Here is a 21,986-nt window from a genome sequence, read left to right on the forward strand (position 1 = left end):
ACAGATGTCCCTCTAAAATAAGATTAGGCTTTTACAGTGAATGTATTTGTTAAAGGTAACTTACCTCACCAGATTCAATTAATTTCAATTCAATTAACTTTGAAAAAAGTTTAAAACTTTAGCTGTAAACAAAGACTAAATATAATAAGAAAAATGCCATTTCCATTTCAGCCATGAATGGCTTCAATGGGTTTACATTATGCCAATATTTGAGTAACGTCACAGCAGCAGACAGATTTGACTCTCAGTATTGTATATTTGCCTTTGAGCCGTTTCAGCTCCTCGAGTGAACAAGCAACAGTTTTGAACATCTTATCAGGTCCCTGGGATATTAACGCTAATTATGAGTAGAATATTTGCTGTGTGGCTCTGTGAGATGTGTACAAATAGAAGCGTAAATTAAACTCGGTTCCAGGGTTTCAATACTCAACACAAACATAATGGTTTCAATACTGTAGTTTATTCAAAAATGATACTGTGCCCAACCATATAGACTTTCCTTATTTGAATGTTACTGGTCTGGTGTTAGTGTTTCTGAACAACTGTCTCTGTGGAAATGTGCACAGGAGCTCCAGTGTGTTCGCTGTGTCAGGTTTAGATTGTAATAACAATGTGGTAGTTTCAATTTGGACGACCTTTTCACAAGAACTGCACTGATTTATTCTTCTCATAACCATCAGCAATGTATAAATGTGAGTCATGGTTGCAGAAATTGTGCATTTGTTGTCGAGCATCGTCATTTTACTGGAACTAATGAAGCTATTTCATGCTTTTCTGTCAAGATCTGATTATATTCTTGCTATCTGGACTCCTTTATCTAAACACAATACACCATATGCAGTTGTGCTTTTGATTTGAGCCATTTGTTGCTGGAAAGCTATTATGTTTTAACCCGTAAGTTGTCCTTGTCTGCATTCGTAGGATGTGTACACATAAAAAAGACTGAATTATCTACTACTCCTTAAACTACAACAGGATTTTAGGATTCGTTTTTTTAATTTAAACAAGAGCTATGTATTTGGCAATATGTGTGAAGATGTTCCACTGAAAGAAGAGTACTTGAAGCCTTTTCATACTCAAAAACTTCATAGGGTGTGCTACACTATTTAAAAGTAAAGGAGTTTGATAATAAAAATATAAATAGAGAATTCTGACTGTTCATAGTGGTATCATCTATAAACTCAAAACACACTTTTTCCAAATTGGACTAAAATACAACTATTTATATAATGATACTGATGTAATTAGCCTTTTTAAACGACTGAAAAAACAACAGAATAATTTAGGTAAATCATGTCTCTGATGTGGCTTAATGAAAACAAACAGGTAGCTGCCAATTTCTAATGGGTCATCTTTCATGTGAATGAACACAAAGACTTAAAACCCACATCTTATTGAGCAGTCCCATTGGAAATTCACAGATTTGGCCAAATTTCGAAGACGAAACAAAAACCTGCCAACAAACCCTTCAGATATCTATGCACCCACTGGCACACGCTGCCAATTAACATGATCTCGAAAGCGCTTGTGGAATCTTGAGTGACAATAAAAGTAAATAATTTAATTAAAAGGGACCATTTTATCATTGTTTGCTGTATTCAGGCCCATTAGGACCTCCAGCATTCTCATGGTAATCTAATGTTTGGGTTTTTTGTCTTCTCATAATGAATTCTGTGTTTTTCCTCCAAACAGTGTTGCTCAGACATTTGTGTAGGTGCTGGCAGAGAAACAAAGACGTACATTAGGACCAATTGTCCTCTGTGATTATTAAAGTAAACAGAAATACTGAAGGGGTATCATACACAGCTGCACACACTTGAGCCTGTGTTTGTGAAGTGGTATAAAAGGCCAAGCAACCCTTAAGACTTGGTCAGAGATGATCCCATTATTTGGAGCTTCTCAAGAGCCCAGCAGTAGGCCGGGTAATGAGGCTTTGAAGATCAGTGTTTGGCACAGAATTCATCTGCAGCAGAGAATTTGGCAGCAAAACAGATTTGGCATGAGATAAAATGCTTCAGCCAAGATCGAACATGAAGACGTTCCCTGCCTCAGCCTTATGCTTTTATTTTGCCGTTGTCATAGTTCTGAGTTCTTTTCTAAAAGACAGAGTCTGTTCTTAGTAGATGAAAGTTATGGTGAGGTGTGCAATCAACAGTTTTTCTGGTGCGGTGTATGCTTGGCATGACTTAAACCATCATAGGGCTTCAAATAACTATTATGTTCATCATCAGTTACTGTGTAATCAGATAACCGATAGAGTGATCTATTGCAACTTCAAAATGCCCATCACAAGTTCCCTGAGGCCGATGTGACGTCTTCTGTCCTGTTTTGCCCAAACAACAGTTGAAACCCTAAAGGGATTCAATTTCCGATTATATAACAAACTAAAACAGCAAAACGTCACATTTTAGAGTCTGGAACCAGAACATTTTGGCAATTTTGCTTGAAACATAACTTAAAAACTGTTGCTGATTAATGGATTAATGAACTGACAGAAAATGAATCAACCTATGGTTTCCGTGCCAGAGAATCACTGGTGGACTAATGGCAATACAGCATGTATGTACAGAGTTTGTGAAGGAAATGTGCAAGAAAAGTTTCAGTACATAAAACTCTTGAGATGTTTCATCTTTAAAATTTTTTCTTTAAATAGATACAAGTATTTTATATATAGGATAACACAACGAAAATTCCAACATGGAGCTTAACTTAAAAACTTGGTGCCTTATTGTGCGTTTTGAACATTCCTCCGAACTGTGTGTGTGTGTGTTAAAACAAACCGTGTCTGGTTTGTGTTTTGTTAGTTTCTGCTAATAATCTGTGAATTCATTTGTGTCTGTTTAACTAAAAGCTTATTTCAATCTGATCAACATTTTTAGATTTCCATGGCCTGACAACAGTGAGAAAGGTATAAAACAAACATCAAAACAACACAGGACATGAATGACTGAACTGAGTCACCTCCGAACACATGCTCATCAGACAGTCGACATGGATTTAAAGGCATGGCGCTGATATACACGTTCCATACAAAAACCTGGTTTTCTGGTCGCGGAACCTTTTTTTTCCAGACCAGCTAGTAACAGTGACTAGCAGCAAACCAAAGAAATCTTTCAGTCCTGCGTTAACATTGAAACATCTTGAACTAATTTGGCTGAGCTCTGCTTGGCCCGGCTGTGGAAAAAGTGGCTCAGAAGCAGGGGAGAAAGTTCTGCAGCCAGCAGTTGCCTGGAAAAGCCATTTTTATTTCATAATCACTGTCATCACAAGGATGCAGTGAGTGTTTATCTACTGCTTCATATGTCTATCTGAAGAGCACATGGGTTTAATAAAACACCCATATGTGAGTTATCTTCAACATTTTTTCAACAGTTTGCCAGTTTTTGTCCCAAGACATGTAATGACTTATCTCTCTGCTAAAAATCAGATGTAGCAAAACAATCACTGACAGAAGATGGTAAGCAATCTTTTTAGCTTTTTGCTTTGTTGATACTTAAAATTAATCTCTGCAAATTATACGGTGTGTTTAAACTCCATGAGTGTTGGAACACAACCTTAGTATTCCCCTGCAGTGTGACTCAACAGTTAAAAAGACACCGAGAGTTGTTTAGTAGGATTTTGGGCAACCTGGGCATTTTTTGTGAAGTGGAGTTTGTTTTATGCAGCTGAACTATGAAATGAGAGTAATGTGGTGGCAGAAACATCACATGTCAAGAAGCAGCACTCGTGGATCTTCCACCACTGCTTTGATCTTGCGTAAGAAAGTGACAGCTTCTCTGCCGTCAATGAGTCGGTGGTCGTAAGTCAGTGCCACATACATCATGGGCCGGACTTCAACCTGCCAAAGCACAAAGCAGTTTTATTGTTTACTCACGTGTGACTGCATCAGATTTGGAAAACCAGTAGCTCGATTTTAGTATATATCATCATTGCCTGTCCAGCCAGATGTAGTAAATGACGCCCTGATAATTATTCTTCTTACGCAATTATTTTTGTTTCTTGTATCATGTCACGTTTAATAATTTGGGTATGACAACAAGCTAACTTACATTTCATACCTCATCTGAGTCTTTTATACCAGTAAAACTTTTCCTAACCCAGTAGATAAACTAAAGTAACTCTTCACTCTTTTCTAAGGCACACAACTATAGCTTGTTTTAATTTTTTCTTTTGAAATGCAGTGTCTCTATGGACACACGATTCTCACCTTGCCATTCATGGCCACGGGTCGGTCGAAGATGCCATGCATGCCCAGGATGGCAGATTGCGGCGGGTTGATGATGGGTGTACCAAACAAGGAGCCGAACACACCACCATTGCTGATGGTGAAAGTGCCCCCATCCATATCCTCAACAGCAAGCTCATTTTTACGAGCCTGAGGTGCACAACACAAACGATTTTCTCATTTTTGTGAGGAAAGTAAATAGATGCTGGTTGTATTCAACATGGTGTAGCAATCTAAGAGATGTAAAAAGGACACAATAATGCAATAATCTTAGAAAATAGAACAAAGCTTTTTACCTTCTCTCCCAGTGCATTAATGGCTTTCTCAATGTCAGCAAAGTTCATGGTCTCAACATTACGGATCACCGGTACAACAAGCCCCTAAAAAATTACATTTTAGTCAGATGCAGTCAGTGTTACTGAACATTGAACAGCAACAATTTTCCTAATATTTACAAAAACGTAAAGTTTAAAAGTCAAAAGTCGTACCTTTGGAGTTGCCACAGCGACACTAATGTCCACATAATCCCTGTAGACGATCTCATTTGTTGTATCATCAATAACTGTAGTAAAAAACATTTCAGGAGTAAAGTTTAGTTAAAAAAAAAACCCAAACAACTATAATATTTGGCTGTGCCTGCTAAACCTTAAAAAGTTCCATGTCAAGCAAAACAAAACACACTGGAAGTAAGTCTGCGTTGTCTCACCTGCATTGACAACCGGTTGGTCAGTCAGAGCATGTGCTGCAGCCTTCACAAACGCTGACATGAAGCCCAGTTTGATGTTGTGCCTCTTCAAGAAAGCATCCTTATGGATTTTCCTCATCTCCTGAATGTTGCTGAAACAAAATTTATGTCACATTATAGAATCTGTTTAGTGAGGAAACATCTTTATAAAAAAGTACATTCGGTCAAATATATCCCATGATCACATGTGACACTGGTGTGCAAACACTTTCCGTGCACACTTTTGCTAAGAAATGTGAATCGGGGTCCTTTGTATTGACATCGTAATCCTGATTGGCTAGGGTTTAGACCGATGTAAATATGATGAAGAAAGTTGGAATAATCTTTCCGGGAGCGGCTGCATCTCACCTCATGTCCACCTCGTTGAAAGTGGTCAGCATGGCGCAGGTGTTCTGAGCCTCCTTCAGCCTCTGGGCGATCCTTAACCTCATACGGTTCATCTTTACCTGGACAGCAAGAGAACAAAAAGGTCTGTGAACCATCTCCTTTACATTGTTGGTAGGCCATGACAAAAAACTTGAATTATTTCCAATGTGTGTTACCCTGTTTTCTCCTCTGCCTCCTGCTGTTGGAGCAGCTGGTGCTGGTGCTGGTGCTGCAGCAGTGGCCTTAACAGCAGAAACTACGAGAGAGAGAGGGGAAAAACTGTTTTCTAGTGAACTACTCAGATACATACGTATACACATTGTAATAAATAAATAAATGCTATCTGCAGATTTATATGATAGCGAAAGAAACACACCAGGTTTGGCTGAGGCCACCTCTTGTGGCACTGGGGGCACCGTAGGCATGGTTGTAGGGATTGAAGCTGGAGGAGGTGGAGGTGGAGGAGGGGCTGCAGCGGCCGCAGCTGGTGCCTCTGCAGCCGGGGAGGGAGCAGCTTTGGTAGCAGCAGCTGAGGAGACAAAAAGTAAAGAAGGACAGATGTAGAATGGGTATAATCATTCAACGTGTGTCATAATGCAATACATTTTCAATGGTACATTTTTATTAGGTTATAAACCGCATACTGCGTAGCACACAACTATAGCAGAGCTTTAAAATTAAAGTGTGGCGAACAGCATATCCTGTCTTTGCTTCACAACCAAAGCGCTGGATTCAACTAATGCTGAGCAAAACTACTACTAGTAAAGTCTGGGTAATAACAAATAAATATATTTTAAGTAACAACTGAATTGATTCTGTAGCACCAAGCATTGGAAATTAAATCTAAATCTTTTCAATCCTTGCAGTGTTTGTTTTATATTGTATTTTATTACGGTAAGGCACAGCCGTTTGTGTGAAGACAGCATTCTACACTGATGATAAATAAATACATTTAAAAAAGCCTGTCTACTTAACACAGTGGGTAGAAATGAATTCTATCCAAAATGTATCGTGTTGGTTATAGTACTGACTGACAAAAACTGTCTGATACACTTGCACCAGCATAGAGAAAACTTGAAACATTACCCAGTTCTTATTGTTTATTTACTTCCGTGCTAAAATCATAACCGATGTTCTACTAAGCACACCTCCTTTCCGGAGCTTGAAGAGGGGCGTTCCTCCTTCTACCTTCCCTCCATCGGGCACCAGCAGTTCCTCAATCACACCAGCTGCTGGAGCGGGGACTTGTACCGAGGTCTAGAAGTACAAAATACACAAGTTTTGCATAATTTTTTCTTATCCTGTTGAAGTTAAAAAAAAAAAAAAAAAAAAAAAAATACAGATGATTTTAGGTTAATGTTCTTTCTTGTTCATACCTTGTCAGTCTCAATTTCACACACCACCTCATCTTCTGTCACTGAGTCGCCCACAGCTAAAACATAAACAATGAAGGAGCATGTTTTTCAAGTGCAGAAATGTGATCACATTTGGCTCACTGATGATACAATATAGGAGACTGACACCTGTGAAATACTGACGGTATTTTATCTATCATATAGTTACAAGTACCAACCTTTCTCCCACCTCACATCTCCCTCTGTAACAGATTCTGCGAATGCAGGAGTTTTGACTGTCATTACTTCATCCCCTGCACAAAAACAAAAAACGACTGTTACTATGAGTTAAACACTGAGCAGAGTTGAGTTCAGCGCAAAATGTTGAAAGCTGTTGGCAGTACATACTGTGAACAGCAGAGGTCTTAAAGTATCTGATGTGGAACACATTTGCTGATGATGGAAACTCACATCTGAAAGTCAAAAAAAAAAAAAAAACAATTACTTTTATTTTTAGACAAATACAACAACATGCAAATCTACAAATTACGTGAGGGATGCAACTAATGATTGTTTGTATTACTAATTAATCTCTTATTTTTTGATGAATTGAAAATGATGTTTAGTCCAGAAAAAGTCAGGAAATAGTGAAAAATTCTCATCACAATCCCATTGGGCTCTCACAAAAAGCTGAAAATATCTTCAGATATCTAGTTCTGTCCAAAAACCCAAAATAATCAATTTACAATTATATAAAATAGAGAAAAGCAGCAAATGCTCTAATTAGAACAATTAACTTACCAATTGTTTCAGCAATATATATAACTTTGTTAGTAAGTACACACAATAGTAACCAACATTATAATCTACAGCTCAGTTTATGGTGCATGAATTAAAAAAAGGAATCTTGCACTGACAATGTACCATTGTGCTGAAGGCTTTCTACAGATGAAGTTTTTACCGAAGGACATTCAAAAACAAACATCAACATGGGAGGGAGCACTTACGGCTGAGAACTCCTGTAAACTAGCCGGCTGCAGACAGAGAGGCCTTCAAGGTGAAAAGAGAAAGAAAGAGAGAGTTTTCTGAAAGCTGCACTTAACCACTTGTGGGCTCCTCAGGCATGTCAGCCATTCAACAAGCATTACTGACTCTGCTGTGGATGACCCACTCATAGAGCTTTAGTCATGAGCAATAAAATAAAGGCAGAAGTCGTAGTTGCACTACTGCGGAAGTTCTCAAAACCACCTAAAGGACTGGACTACATACTAAATGTAGAGGCGTACTTACCAGATACGCTTTGTCGGACCAGCACCTTATTGGCCTGAACAGATAAAATTTAAAAGAAAAAAAAAAAAAGAAAAAAAAAAATCAGTTTAACAAGAATTGATCTGTGTAAGGTTTTGTACTGGCAGCTTTTAAAATTACATTAGTGTAGTTTAGATTAATTGCCCTCCAACAACTGTGGTTAGAAACATCAAAATTTGAGCATCAAACCGAAGCCTGCTTTTCCTCTAAACTGTGGCCTCGGTCAGTTTTATTGTAAACAGATAAACGTAAGCTGCAAGTCTTCTAAATAGATTTAACAGTAAACACTGACTGTGTGGACACAAAAACAATAGAATAATCACCATAAAACCGACTTTTAAAGCTTCTGTGTAACCTGACCGTGCAGTTCAGAGGGTTTTCTGCAGTGTGATACAGGAGAGGTGGACCACATTGCCTGAAACACCTCCACTAGCGTAACATTATTAATACACTTATATAATATAAAGCAAAACCTTTGGGCAGATGTCATATGTCACACAGCTAATGTCCTATATTTAATGAGCATCACTGTTCCTTAGGCCATCATCTACAAACTAAATTGGTCACAAGTGGCTTACCACCTCAGCCAAATCTTCCCCGGGGGATTTCAGTAAGTACGTCTCAATAACTCACAAAACTCCTCACTACCCTTCTTATGCACCACATCCTGTATAGGTGCAGGGAGAGACATCAACATCACACGTAGGGCTTCCCAACATGAAAAGCTTTGAAAAACTCTACTTTAAAGAAATAAAAAAAAACACCTGATGAACGATCATTTGCTTCTCCTTACTGCAAAGTACGTCCGACAACCCTTCGTAGCTTGGACTTTCAGCTAAAACACTGGATTTTCCCATGCTGGCTGCTGGTTAAGGTTAACTGTGCTACATTGCTGTATGTTATGAGTCGTGTGTAGGTCATTTGAGGGCTAGGCCTCCACTGACCAGGGGTTTCTAGTTCTGGCTACTCTTACGCTGCTGTGTGTCGAGTGGAGTTACTGGTGACCCTCATCAGAGCCTACTGATGTGGGATGCCAGAAGAGGGTGGAGTTGACAGAAACGGGCCAAATCATCCACGGCAGTTCAAAGCATGTGCAGACATGCAACCAATGAGTCACTTGAGTTTCCATCATTTTTCCTCTGTGGAGAATCTGGTGTAAATTACCATGAAGGGCTGAGAGTACAACATTACGCTGACCACCAGTATATTTAGCTTCATTTTGATTTCAGTCTTTGTGCTTTAACTTCTTCAATGTGTTCCACCTGAGTAGAATCCTTAGTCAAAACTCCAGATGGATTCCTTCAAATGATTTTTCAAAAGTCCTTTGTGCCATAACATACACTGTGTCAAGTTATTAGGTAACCTAGCTGAAAGTAATGCTGCCTAACACAACTGCCTTGCAGTAAATTCTCCCTTCAGTAGTCTTACTCTCTCTAAATACAGCTGAAATGATTATTTAGTCAGTCGATCAAAAATAGTTTTCAAGCAAATATGTGACAACATTCACTGGTTCCAGTTTCTCAAACTAAACAAATCACCAATGAAAATAATCATTAGTTTGCAGCACTAGTTATACACTCAGTTGCCAGTTTATTAGGTACACCTTGCTCAAACTAATTCAGTGTAATACAACAGTCCTGCAGTAAATCCTACCTTCGTTTTACAAAGGTGCCAATTCACCTTTGTAGTCATTTTGGAGGCAGCGGTTTGTGGTGCTGTTGAATTGTAGTGCATTTTATAGCAGGTGTTATTATTCTGTCTCCCCTATTTATATCAGTGAGGGTAGGCTAAGTAACGGAAACCCTTCCCTGCATGATTCAATACAATTCATCAGAGCCACAAACTGCAGCCTCAAAAAAAAAAAAAAGATCATTAAGCTAAACCAAACACCTCTTTTACAGTTTCAACAAAAACGGATCATCATAACCTTCATGAAGGTAGGATTCACTGCAGGACTGTTGTATGAGACTGCATTAGTTTTAGCCAAGTGCACCTAATAAACTGACAACTGGGTGCATTTGTGCAATCCATAATCAATTGGCAACGCTAGCACCGGGGTCTCCCCGAAGCAGGGAGAGGTGCAGCTCAACCCTGGTAAACAGGTTATTACTTTGGTGATCACCTTTCAGCTCCGTTACCTGCCCACAGCACTGAAAGGGCAGCTGAACTTGTGAGGGCAAAAGCCATGTTATCTCCTCACTTGCACACACACGTCTAACATGACGCGGGCTATTTCGGTCACCTATCTCGGTCTCACCTCAGCCACACGACACCATGACATGCTAACGTTAGCCTGTTACGACTGGGGCGTGTATGGTGAAGCCAGCCACTGAGAAAAAATTCAATAAAAAGACAATAATTATAACGAACAGGTGACAGAGGGTCTACTCTCATAACTTGTTAGCTAGCAAGTTTTTGGTGACTTGCTGGCTAAAGCTAACATTAAGCGCGGCTTTTATAACTATCTTGAAATAAAACTCCCTTTTCAATAGTCAGCTAGTTAACGGGAAACTGTTCTCAGCTTCTTGACAGACCTGAGCTGCCTCTGAAGCTGTCACTGTCTGTCTGCCCCTGGTAGCCGCGGCCCTGCTTCACAACAAGCTAACGTCTGCTGCACGCTACTTTGCAGCCGGCGGTGTCTCGTCGTAATCGGCAGGAACAGTCTCATGGTTAACACGCAGGCCCAGTTCACTGATTATTCCAAACCTACCTGGCTCACCGTGGACAAGGACCGGCCAAGCGTCCGGTATACACATCGGGATCGTGAAAACATTGCGCTAGCTGGCGGCTGTGCCTGTTGTTTGACAGCCGTGGAGGGAGCGGCGTACAGCGGATCGCTGCTCCCAGGCGCCGGGGCGGTCCCGCTGGGGGAAACCACTGCGGCTGGCCGGGAGGTGGCCAGGGTCTCGGGCGGTTGTAGCTGGGACTGGATTAAAAAAAACCATACTCGTACACCGTGAACGAGAACCTAAGAAATATTGTGAATAGGGTGAAATAAAAGGGGAATTCCTACATGATAAAACACTAAAATGTATTGTACGACAACAGGACTGTACCATTGCCTGCATTAGGGGAGTAATTCTATATTATTTAAATTCTTTCAAATAAATTTCACAACGGGCACAACCACACTGTTCCAAAACAAAGATAAGAAAACAGATAAAGCTCATTTAAGCCTTTATTCGCCACTCAGCTCACTATGATAATATTATAGTTAATATTATTGTGTGGCAGGTGGGGATGGGATAGGTTGGCACACTGACCACACCTCCTGGTTTCTGGGGGACTCTCAGTTGGACCAGCACAAATAATTGAGTCATTTCTCCTCCTGCAAGTCCCAGACCTGCACCCTCCTCTGGTCCTTTTCGAAAGGCAACAGGTAGATGATCAGATTCTTACACCGCAGCTAGTGTCTTTAGTATCTCAGCTACAAGCTATATTTTCACTCAATAGGAATGGTCTAACTTTTTGCTTTAATTCTTAACTGAGAATCGAGTCGGTCTGAAAATGTAATATAGCTAAAGAAAATTAAAAAAAATAAAATAAAAAGGAGGTGAGACACTTGATGCTAGATTCACATCTAAAATTAACTTTTCCTGGACAGTATCAATAAACAATATCTAGAATTGTTTATGGTTTAATATTTTAAAGTTGAATCGTATGCAGTTCACTTGAACACGCTTATAATAGCCAGAAAAAAGCAGTATGGTATTTCATTTTATTATCTATTCATATACTTATTTAAAAAGAAATTCTGATCCTTGTACAACAAAAAAAAATATTCATTGACATTTGTTAGTCTGACATTTCCAAGAATTCTAAAAAGCAATTTCATTTTTAATTTTTCACAACACCTGCATTGTATAATTAATGATGGTGCCCCCCCCACTTTTGTCTTTTTTTTTTTTTTTTTTAACCAGGAAGCATGAATCCAAGTGTTTGGAGCAAAGGCATGTATTCCTCCAGCAACATTTGCCAACCATCATTTCAATCTGCCCCTGTGCCGTCAAATCCAGATGTATCGGGCGTTTCTGTGACTTTTCACAAAGACAGTGAGAAAGTGAAAATGCTACGGGAGAGTGATCATTACAGCAGCGGTGAAGCTGGTTCAAGTTCGATCTGTTCTGGCCAGCGGGACCTCAATGCACCCAGAGACAGCACCACAAGAAGGCAGCCATCCCCTGGATCCAGTTCTTCTGGTCATCGTGACTGGGACCTAAGCAGTGGCCGTCGAGCAAAGCGTGCCAGAGTGGAAAATATCATCAAAGGCATGAGCAGCTCTCCTGGTATGCACTGCAAAGATGTGAGGACAAATCTGCATGAGGAGACAGACTGCGTGCAGGAAGATAAAAAGATTCGAGAACTGCCTATACATCAGGAGCACATCGAAAGAAGCGGGCCTAGGAGCATGAGTCACAGCCAGGCAACAAGAAAGCAGCTTGAGAGTCAGCAGCAGCACCTCCGACAGCTCAGAACAAAGTTTAACCATGTGGACAAACTAAGTGAAACTACAGACAGTAGTAAGGAGGAGAAATGTCCCACCTGGAACGATTCTCCTGACACATCTACAAGGGATGCATTTACAGATTCATACAGTGAGTTTGAGAGCAGCTCAAGTAGACAATATCAAGGCTGGAAGAAGGTGAAGCTTATGAACCACTGCCAATCCAAACCTGAGAGAATAAAGCTAATGGCAGATGTTTTAAAGTACAAACTGTCCAGAGCTGTCAGTAGGAGCGTTGACTCTGTTTTCAAAAGCCTGCCGCTTCTACAGACATCACCAAACGACGAGGGGAGTGTAGGGACTGACGTGCCTCTACAGTCATCAGTGTGTAAAGATAAAAAATTAAGACTTTCATGTTGTGGGAATGCAGAGGTGCAAGTCCCAGATGTTCAAACCGAAGCTCTGTCTCTGGTTGTACAAAAGCCTCGTCCGGACAAGTTTATCCTCCAGCCCAGACCGAGAGCTCACCATCGCCCAAAACCTCCGGCCCCCTTCAGCCGTGACTCCGCTCTGCATGACGGTCGGCCGTCACAGAAGAATCAGAACACTACCCATCAACATGCCCTTAGATGCTTGCAGGACGGACGCTCTGAAGTTGGCCAAGCAAAGTTTGAGATGTTTGACACACACTGGAATTTGGTCAAAGTGAGATCGAAGGTCAACTCCAGATCTGCAAGAAGCCCACAGACTCGTACTGTGTCGGTGGATCCAGTGCTTTTAGAAAGCCTTCGCCACCCCCATGTCAAGATTGAGTCTGATAGCCTGGCGAAGAACAACCTGTACGTGCTCAATGTATCCTTGACAAGCTTCTAGTATTAGTGTAGTGTCATATTCGATCTTTTATTATGCTCTCTTGTACCTTTAAGTACCAATCAGCAGTGACAGAAAATGTCTGACATTTCTTTCCTTATTGTAGCTTCTGAAGTAGTTGTTATTTGAGGTTCAAATAACAACACACTCTGTGTCACAAACCTCATCATCACCCCAGGTATGTGCCATAAAATGAGTCTGTTCATCGACACCAATTTTCTTTCTTTTTAAAGAAGACGGCAACTTTGCACCTTAGAGGATCCAATAAGTACTCCCTTTGATCCTCTCGACTTTGAAGAAAATTGCAATCTCCCCCATCTGTCCTGAGTTGTAGCGATTTCTTGGAGAGAAAATGTTTGCAGGCTCATTAACAAAGAAAAGCCAAGACTGTTCTGTTACGTGTAGCATATGTGTGTGTGTGTGTGGCCTCCTTAACACTGGCGCATTTTAGGAGGTTCTGACCACAAACCATCTGAAGAAAGCAAAGCTTATGTTCTTCTACACTCGCTACCCGAGCTCACTGGTACTGAAGATGTGTTTCCATGATGTGCAGGTGAGAAAACACTTGCAATATCGAGCACCGGTACAATTCTTCCACACATTTAATAGTGTCATTTCAATAGCTTCTACTTACAAAAAATGACCAAATTTTTACTGTAAAAATGCAGATGTACAGCATTGATCGTGATCTTGGGAAAGTTGCTGTATTTTGCATTTTAGCAGGCATGATATTTCTTGCCATTTCTGAGAAAAAATGTCTGGAAAAAAAAAAAAGACTGAAAGTTTCTATGGTTTTTAATGTGAAAGCGATTTCTAACCAGTTTTATGCTTTGAGAATTCAATTCTGTCAGTACAGAATAAATAAGAGACAAGTCCATCATTTTTGTATTTTATTTGTCAACAGCATTATAATCAAGCAATTAACGTTACATCACTATTGACTTTTTGTAAATCACAATGTGTAAAAATGAAAACACAACAAAATGGTAAAATACAGTTTATTCATATTTTATTTGCTTTATACCTTGAAATGTAGACCATAAAATGTTTTGTAGCATCTCCCACATAAAGACTAAGTATTTACAGCATATCAAATTACAAAACTGTAATGAAATTTGATTGATCTTCATATTTTATTTGGCGCACTTACCTGTTTTTCTGTTTCGTCCTCAGTTCACGCGCTGCATCACCTCTCAGCTCATCAAGTGGTTCAGTAACTTCAGGGAGTTCTACTACATCCAGATGGAAAAGTTTGCCCGCCATGCCCTCATAGACGGAGGGGCTGACATGAGGGATCTGACTGTGGGGAGAGAATCAGAACTTTTCAGAGCTCTTAACATGCACTACAACAAAGCCAATGACTTCCAGGTGAGGTATACCTGAGACTAAACAGAGATTATTATTGCTCTGAATGTACAAAGTATTCATATCCTCTACCTAAAGAGGAGCTGCGGTCATTTTTGTGAAAAGCTGGATTGTTTTTTTTTGCTTTGGGAGCTTTCAGTGAGGTAATATTATTGTCGTAAATCATAGTCTCAAACTTGAAAATATTTTTCTCATCTGTCTAATCTGCATCCCCTCATTTTTAGTTGGTATGAATCTGAAAAGAAATCGACAGGGACAGGGGCGTTACAAGATTAATTGAATATTTTGTAGGTTTTACTGTACAATACTCCCACAAGATAGTAAACTGTCAACTGCTTTAGTAATTTATTTAATTGATTGTTAGTACAAAAGTAAGAAAACAAAAAGAACTTAAAGGCATGCTTCACCATAGCCAGAGGTCCAATATGTGTCAACACACGTCTGCTATATTATATTGGCTATATTAGATGTGTACAGATAATTCAAAGATGATGCATAAACCACGGAAATTCATTTGTGCTAGGTGGATAATATCTGAAATGTATCCAATCCAATCATTAAACTTTTCCATTGGGTGAATTTAATCACATTATCACACGACACAAGTCACAGTACAGCAAAACTACTGTAAACTACACATACCAAACACACACAGATACTCAAACAAACTATCAAGAAAGAACAGTCACAAAACTGACTCATACACACTTGGCTTTGGGTATTCTGCCTCATTAAATAGTTAATAGGTGATGGTAGAGAAGGAAATGAGGGAGAGAAGGGGTTACATTGTTAGGTTTGGGACGCCTCAGGTTTCCTCCAGTTTCTAATAGTAGTATAATATTATGAGAAAAAACCTTCTCACATTGAGGTTTTTTAGTCATTGTAACTTCATAAAGCCAGTAACAAGTTGATAAGTCTCCACTACATTAGTGAACACCAAGCAGACAAAAGCCTATACCGACCTTATTATTTATCAAAAGGCCCTGTGATGTAGCACTAACAGCAAAGAACAAACATACAGTATATGCCTGAATACATGAAATGACTGTGAGTGTCACTGTGGTTAGCGCTATCTCTGTAACCTGTGAATTATTATTAATGCAGTTAAACAGTATTCATGCTGACCTGTTAGTATGTACATTGACCACAGCTGGTTAGTCAACATGTTAAGCAGCCTACCAGTGTTTTCTTCCGCAAGTATTGCCACATATTTAATAAACTATATAGTGACGCACACTCAGTGTCCACTTTATCAGGTACACCTGTACAATGTAATGCAATTCAATACAACAGTTTTGCCATAAAGTTCATTTTTAACCCCCCCCCCCATTTAAAAAAAAAAAAAAAAAAAATGTGAAGGAAGGCAAAACCTTACTGCACATTTAGGAAGGATTAATTTTTAATGGTGCTTCGAGTGTTTACAGGGAAAACACTTTAATACCTGTTTAATATTCAGATCATATAGGGCAAATTATTAAATTATAAAGGAAAACCTGCCGGGACAACGTGGCTGCAAATGATATAGTATTATCTAACGTTTTTTTTTTTTTCCAATAGTTCCCTGCGGTATATAACGGTAATGCATAATGATACAATTAATTAGTTATATATCAATAAAATTGGACCGGGTTAAGTGTCAGAGAATGAACGTATGAATTAACCAATAAAAATGAAGAATTAATGTAAGTTTTTGCTAAAATCGACATTTGTCCATTATGAGTCGCTGCGCTTCCCAGCTCCACAACGAGGGATTTAACAGTCTTCTGCTCACACAATCCACTGTGACAACAATCCCACATTTAATTACTTTGTAACTTGTAGTTTATTGGTGTATAATGTCTACAGTCTGCAAGTAGATTAAAAAAACATTTTATAACTAACATTACTGCCTATGGCGGGCAAGAGAAAATTATTAAGACTTGCAAACTGTAAATTAAATTTAAGAAATACCTTCTTAATGACTTCTAAGGCTTTTTTTTTTGGAGGAAACTGAGTTCAATGCTTTTCCAGACTTTTAAAGACCTGCAGGTACCTTGTAAAAGCATTTTGGGTTCATTATGTGATTTGAATGAGCGTGAAGCTTCAAGGATTTGAGAAGAAAAATCTACGGACAAAGAAAAAAAAAAAAAGCAACAGGCTGGAACATAAAGTTAGTTGTTATAGCGCCACCATTTGGCTGCTGGGTGTGGGTTTTGTGCCCTGATGAGTGGCAGACATTGAACCTTCATCTCTGCTTCAAGAGACCAGAGGCATAAACAGCAGAGTGGCAGTAATAAAGGGCAGAGAGAGGACAGGAGCGGGTTAAATACTGTACGTGTGCAAAAGAGAGGAGTTGTGATATTATTTTAAGGAGAATATGAAGACAAATTCTTCCCATGAAACTGTAACTGCAATGAGTAAACCCTTAAACAGACATTTTTAGTTCAGCCCATGCTCACGGTTTTCTCAATATAATCGCAGTCAAAGTCACGGCAAACTGTTTTGATATTCTTTTTGTGTTTTGTGAGAGTCATCTCTTCACTGCTTACATCCCTTTTTGCTCTCAGGTCAGAAAGATTACACTCGTGAACACACCCAGCAGTGATGTTGGGTGTGTTCAAATGGGAGCAGAAGCTGAAATCAAACATTCGTGTGAGGTGGAATGAAAACAAAGGCTGCTCTCTTTGTCTCAACCCAGTTTCCCATCGCACAACTTAAATAGTAAATGCTCTGCCAAAATCCATGTGGCTATCATTTGAGAGGCGGAGATGAAGTCTGTTTTTTTTAATGCATGACACAGTGCCAATTTGTATTTGCATTTTTCCCATTATGTTTAGCCATGGCTGTAATGGAAACAAAAGCCACAACATGCCCACATAAAGCCCATAAAGGTTAAATACTCATCAGATAGCCACCAAGGCAACCCTATCTCATGTTACACTGCTATACTGAAGAAATGGTCACCTGTTAGTGGCATTGCAAAAAAAATAAAAAATAAAAAAAAACTTTGGTGAGCATTCAGCTTCTATACTCCTCTTTGATGGTATTTATTTATTATATATTTACTGCTACCACGTCAACAATGCAGCTGAACTGAAAAAAAAAGGTAATTTAACTGGAAAATTTGTTTTAAAATCCATAATTTCAGCAGCTTGAGAAGCCAGAAAAAAAATCTATGATGTAATATTTAGCAAACACACTAAAGTTAGTGTTTGTTTGCCTTATGCAATTTGCTCTTTAGACTTTGACATGTTCTAAGCAAAAACAGGACATTTTGGCCTGAGCACATGTAATATCAAAATAGAAAGGGTTCATCATCTGGGGAGCACGAATCTTACAAAATGAATCTTTTGACCAAATTGTGGTGAACAAACAGGTCACAAGGTCCCTAAAACCATTGCAAATCACCCTCTGAGGACAATGCATCCATGGGAATCAGGCCAAAACTTTATTCAAAAATGGCATGTACATATTGGACCAGCCAATGTACTTTGCATCTTTTCATGTTGTGTTCTGATTGGTTGGTTTGTAGAATTTTGTCGCAGGATGTCTCTGGTTGTCAAAGCACCAAATCGCCGGTTGGTGGACATGCTCTCAGTGCAATCTAGGACCACCGTTTTGGACTGATGTCCACGGTTTTTACTGTTTCTCCCGCAACTCTCATCTTATGTCTCAGACAGCCCAAAAGTGCAAGGGGACCTTTGACTTCAGACTGACTTACTAATTTACATCGTTATCTTTCGGCCACAATAGCAAAAATGGCCTTAAAAAAACAAAACATTTTTGCAGAACCAATTCCGCCACATTATTTACAATGATATAAATACACAGTACGTGTGTGATATCAGCTGATATTAGGTTACTGCGCATATATCAGTATTGGCATATAAATGAGAAGAAACTGAAGCACAGAAATTTTTGTGTTTTGATGTTTTAGGATATGTCTGAATTCAACAATATTACTGAGTTACAAGAGAAATTTGTATTATTATTCAAGCAAATTAAAACAAAAAAACCCTGTATGTTCAGATTAAAATGTAATAACAGCAGAGTAAGGTATAGGCAGTTGTGTGTACTGTAGTTAACGCAATTTGTTATTTTTCTCAATTGATCATATTCCCTTAGTTTTGACCTGTTACTTACCTTCATTTGCCAGGCCTGATTCTGATTATCTCAGAAATAATGCAAATCTACATACTTGCCTTGTCAAAGACACACACAATGAGTATGAATAATATTTGTATGAGGTTTTATGTTATGTTTTAAAAAAATTCTTCTATGGATTCACAGGTCCCTGACAGATTCCTTGAAGTTGCCGAGATCACACTGAGAGAATTTTACATTGCCATTTCAATGGGCAAAGATCGTGATCCATCCTGGAAGAAAGCAATCTACAAGGTGATCTGTAAACTGGACAGTGACGTACCAGCTGAATTCAAAAGTCATCACTCTGGATAAAAGCCAACCAGAAGACATCATGTGTCACAGATGTTACTGTCACAATGTGGACTTACTCATGCCTTTCTGAGCAAACTGTTTTGTTTTTAATGACTAGCACACTACTGTAAATCAGGCAGGTTATCTGGTTAGTATAGTACAGTGAAGTTAACAAAAAATATTGCATTAAATGTTTAGGGATTAAAACCATTTTATACACATTTTCAGAGGTTCATAAGTAATTGGACAAACCAACATAATTATAAATACAAGGATTATTTTTAACACTTGGGTGGAAATCCTTTGCAGTCATTGACTGCCTGAAGTCTGGAACCCATGGACATCAACAAATGCTGAGTTTCCTCCCTTGAGATGTGTTGCCAGGCCTTTACTGCAGCCGCCTTCAGTTTGCGCTTGTCTGTGGGTCTTTCTGCCCTCAGCTTTGTCTTCAGTAAGTGAAAAACATGCTCAACTGGGTTGAGGTCAGGTGACTGACTTGGCCATTGAAGAATATTTAATTTCTTTGCCTTGAGAAGTTCTTGGGTTGCTTTAGCAATATGTTTTGGGTCATTATCCATTTGTACTGTGAAGCACCGTCTGATCAGTTTTGCAGCATTTGGCTGAATCTGAGCAGATAGTAAAGCCCTATACACACAGAATTCATCCTGCTACTTCGATCAGCAGTCACATAATCAGTAAACACCAGTGACCCAGTTCCATTGGCAGCGATACATGCCCATTACATAACAATGCCTCCGCCATGTTTGACAGATGATGTGGTATGCTTTGGATCATGAGCTGTTCATTTCCTTCTCCATACTCTCCTCTTCCCATCACTCTGGTACAAGTTCATCTTGGTTTCATCTGTCCAAAGAATCTTGTTCCAGAACTGGGCAGGCTTTTTTTTAGATGTTTTCTGGCAAAATGTAATCTGGCCTGTCTGTTCATGAGTGTCACCAGTGTTTTGGACGTTTTGGTAAACCCTCTGTATTTAAATTCACGGAGGCGTCTCCTGATTGTAGACTTTGGCAATTATAGGCCTGGCTCCTTGAGAAATGTTCTTGGCCATGGCTAGATGTTGTGAAGGGTTTTTCTTCGCCAAAAAAGAAAGAACACCTACCCAATGCAAATTCAACACTTGGAATCAACTCCAGACCTTTTATCTGCTTAATTTGTCATGAAATAATGGGGGAACCGGCCACACCTGGCCACGAAACTGATTGTCAGTCATTGTCCAATTACTTTTGAGCCTGTGAAAACGACGGGCTATGTATAAAAATGGCTGTAATTCCTTAACAGTTAATGTGATATTTTTGTTAAATCCCTTGAATTGAATCTGAAAGTCTACACTTCAATCACATCTTGATGGCTTTGTTTCAAATCCACTGTAGTAGTGTACACATGCAAAATTACGAAAATGTATCTGACTGTACATGCCTGCACATCGAGTCTCCATACATGTGGCAGACTGATGGCTGCGTTTGTAGTTCACTGTATCTGTGTTTATCACAGGCATCACCAGCTGTTATTGTTGCATCATTCTGTAGTTTGACATATGTATTTTGCTATATCAGCCATATTATATAGCAATAATACATATTTTGTATAATTGTGAAACAGTTTTATCACAAAGTCCAAAAGAGAACACATTTTCTGTTTTTCGAGATGCATTTGTCTTTAATAAGCACAAAATAAGGTCTACACCATATCAGAATTAAAAATGTTTAATATTCAGCAGAGTTCATTATTGCCATTTTGTATGTATGTACAGGGTATATTAATTGGGAATTACATGAATTTTGAAATGACAATCTGTACATTATGTTAAAATATAAGTGTTTCTTTCTCTCTCCCATACTCACCATATGGATCCATTCATCCACTTCCCAAATCATAGAGTAGTTGGCTGTTCATAGGCAAATCAAACATTGTCTTCATCAGCAGCACTGTGTTTTCAGTTGTAACTGATCCTTGATTTGTCTTCAGTGTTGATACTCCAAATTAAAATTTCTGATGTGCAAAAATGCTGGATTCTCTGGTTCTGAAGTGCAAAGTTTGTAGATGTAAAATTCATTTGCAAAAGTGAATACACCTGCTTATATTGCCATATATGAACCATGATAACCACACTAAGTGAGACTGAATTTGGTTCCTTTTCATTTATATGCAATGTGCACATAGACATTTGCATTGAACACAGTTCCTCAGCAAACTCAACTGCAGCAAGACAATCCAATACATCTATGAGCATACTTGTGTGATATAGCAAACTACTACATACTAAATCTGCCACTGTAAATTTAAAATTTATCGCAGTCATTGCAGATATGCTGTCTAAAACACCATCTTTTTAACTTGTAGATTGTCCCCAGACATATCTGCATCCAATTGTTTTCAGCTTGATTTAAAGTTCAAATTAATTGTGACACTTTGTTTTGGTACACCTGTAAACAAAAACAAAAGCACTTCATCTGCATTTTGCTTTCTTAATTACATTCATATTATGGTTAATTGTGGGCAATGATAATGAACATTAGTGATCACATATAGTAATAATCAGCTGAATATGGTACAGGTGACAGTTTTATATTTTAACCTTGAATGTAAAAGTTTGTTAAAACGAAGCCAAGAGTTAAACATGGCATTAAAATGAGACATTTGGTTATAAAATGAAATAGCCACTTGTATTGAAAAGCCACTGTGGGCTCATTGAAGAAACCAGGCTTTAACCACAAGATCCCCGTTGTTCCCAGTGTTCCTGACTTTAATTCCTTTTCGTTTACCATGACACATTTGGTATCTTTGGCCCTGTTCATATCTGGCATCAACATGCCTCTCGGGTGATCCAGTCACAAGTGGAAAGCTCTAAGTACGTTAGTCCACGACTGGCATTGGAATACGTCTCGACCGACC

General features: G+C 39.0%; 2 protein-coding genes across 2 annotated transcripts; one reads left to right on the top strand and one right to left on the bottom strand.

Annotated features, from left to right (window-relative positions):
- Positions 1-2,623: 2,623 nt before the first annotated feature.
- Positions 2,624-11,027, bottom strand: LOC120788976 (dihydrolipoyllysine-residue succinyltransferase component of 2-oxoglutarate dehydrogenase complex, mitochondrial-like). The gene is made up of 15 exons (XM_040125331.1): positions 10,689-11,027; positions 7,961-7,994; positions 7,678-7,720; positions 7,079-7,143; positions 6,910-6,984; positions 6,713-6,768; positions 6,485-6,593; positions 5,713-5,865; positions 5,513-5,592; positions 5,319-5,416; positions 4,932-5,062; positions 4,714-4,787; positions 4,522-4,605; positions 4,208-4,375; positions 2,624-3,838 (listed from the first exon to the last, which is right to left on the bottom strand). The coding sequence occupies exons 1-15, from the start codon at positions 10,749-10,751 to the stop codon at positions 3,704-3,706; spliced, it is 1,368 nt and encodes a 455-aa protein (XP_039981265.1). The 5' UTR covers positions 10,752-11,027; the 3' UTR covers positions 2,624-3,703.
- A 300-nt stretch (positions 11,028-11,327) lies between these two features.
- On the top strand, positions 11,328-19,331 carry LOC120788568 (prospero homeobox protein 1-like). Its single transcript, XM_040124428.1, has 5 exons — positions 11,328-11,357; positions 11,899-13,274; positions 13,744-13,845; positions 14,466-14,660; positions 18,927-19,331. Exons 2-5 carry the CDS (start codon positions 11,904-11,906, stop codon positions 19,092-19,094), a joined length of 1,836 nt encoding a protein of 611 aa, XP_039980362.1. The 5' UTR covers positions 11,328-11,357; positions 11,899-11,903; the 3' UTR covers positions 19,095-19,331.
- Positions 19,332-21,986: the final 2,655 nt, after the last annotated feature.

This window comes from Xiphias gladius, chromosome 4 (genome assembly GCF_016859285.1).
Source record: "Xiphias gladius isolate SHS-SW01 ecotype Sanya breed wild chromosome 4, ASM1685928v1, whole genome shotgun sequence".
Taxonomy (NCBI): domain Eukaryota; kingdom Metazoa; phylum Chordata; class Actinopteri; order Istiophoriformes; family Xiphiidae; genus Xiphias; species Xiphias gladius.

Coding starts and splice junctions, on each gene's coding strand:
- LOC120788976 (XM_040125331.1), bottom strand. CDS start 10,751: ATGTTTTCACGATCCCGATGTGTATACCGGACGCTTGGCCGGTCCTTG. Junction 7,721..7,960: donor GGTCCGACAAAGCGTATCTG/GTAAGTACGCCT, acceptor TTCACCTTGAAG/GCCTCTCTGTCTGCAGCCGG. Junction 4,376..4,521: donor TTAATGCACTGGGAGAGAAG/GTAAAAAGCTTT, acceptor TGTGCACCTCAG/GCTCGTAAAAATGAGCTTGC.
- LOC120788568 (XM_040124428.1), top strand. CDS start 11,904: ATGAATCCAAGTGTTTGGAGCAAAGGCATGTATTCCTCCAGCAACATT. Junction 13,275..13,743: donor ACAACCTGTACGTGCTCAAT/GTATCCTTGACA, acceptor GGCGCATTTTAG/GAGGTTCTGACCACAAACCA. Junction 13,846..14,465: donor TGTGTTTCCATGATGTGCAG/GTGAGAAAACAC, acceptor TTTCGTCCTCAG/TTCACGCGCTGCATCACCTC.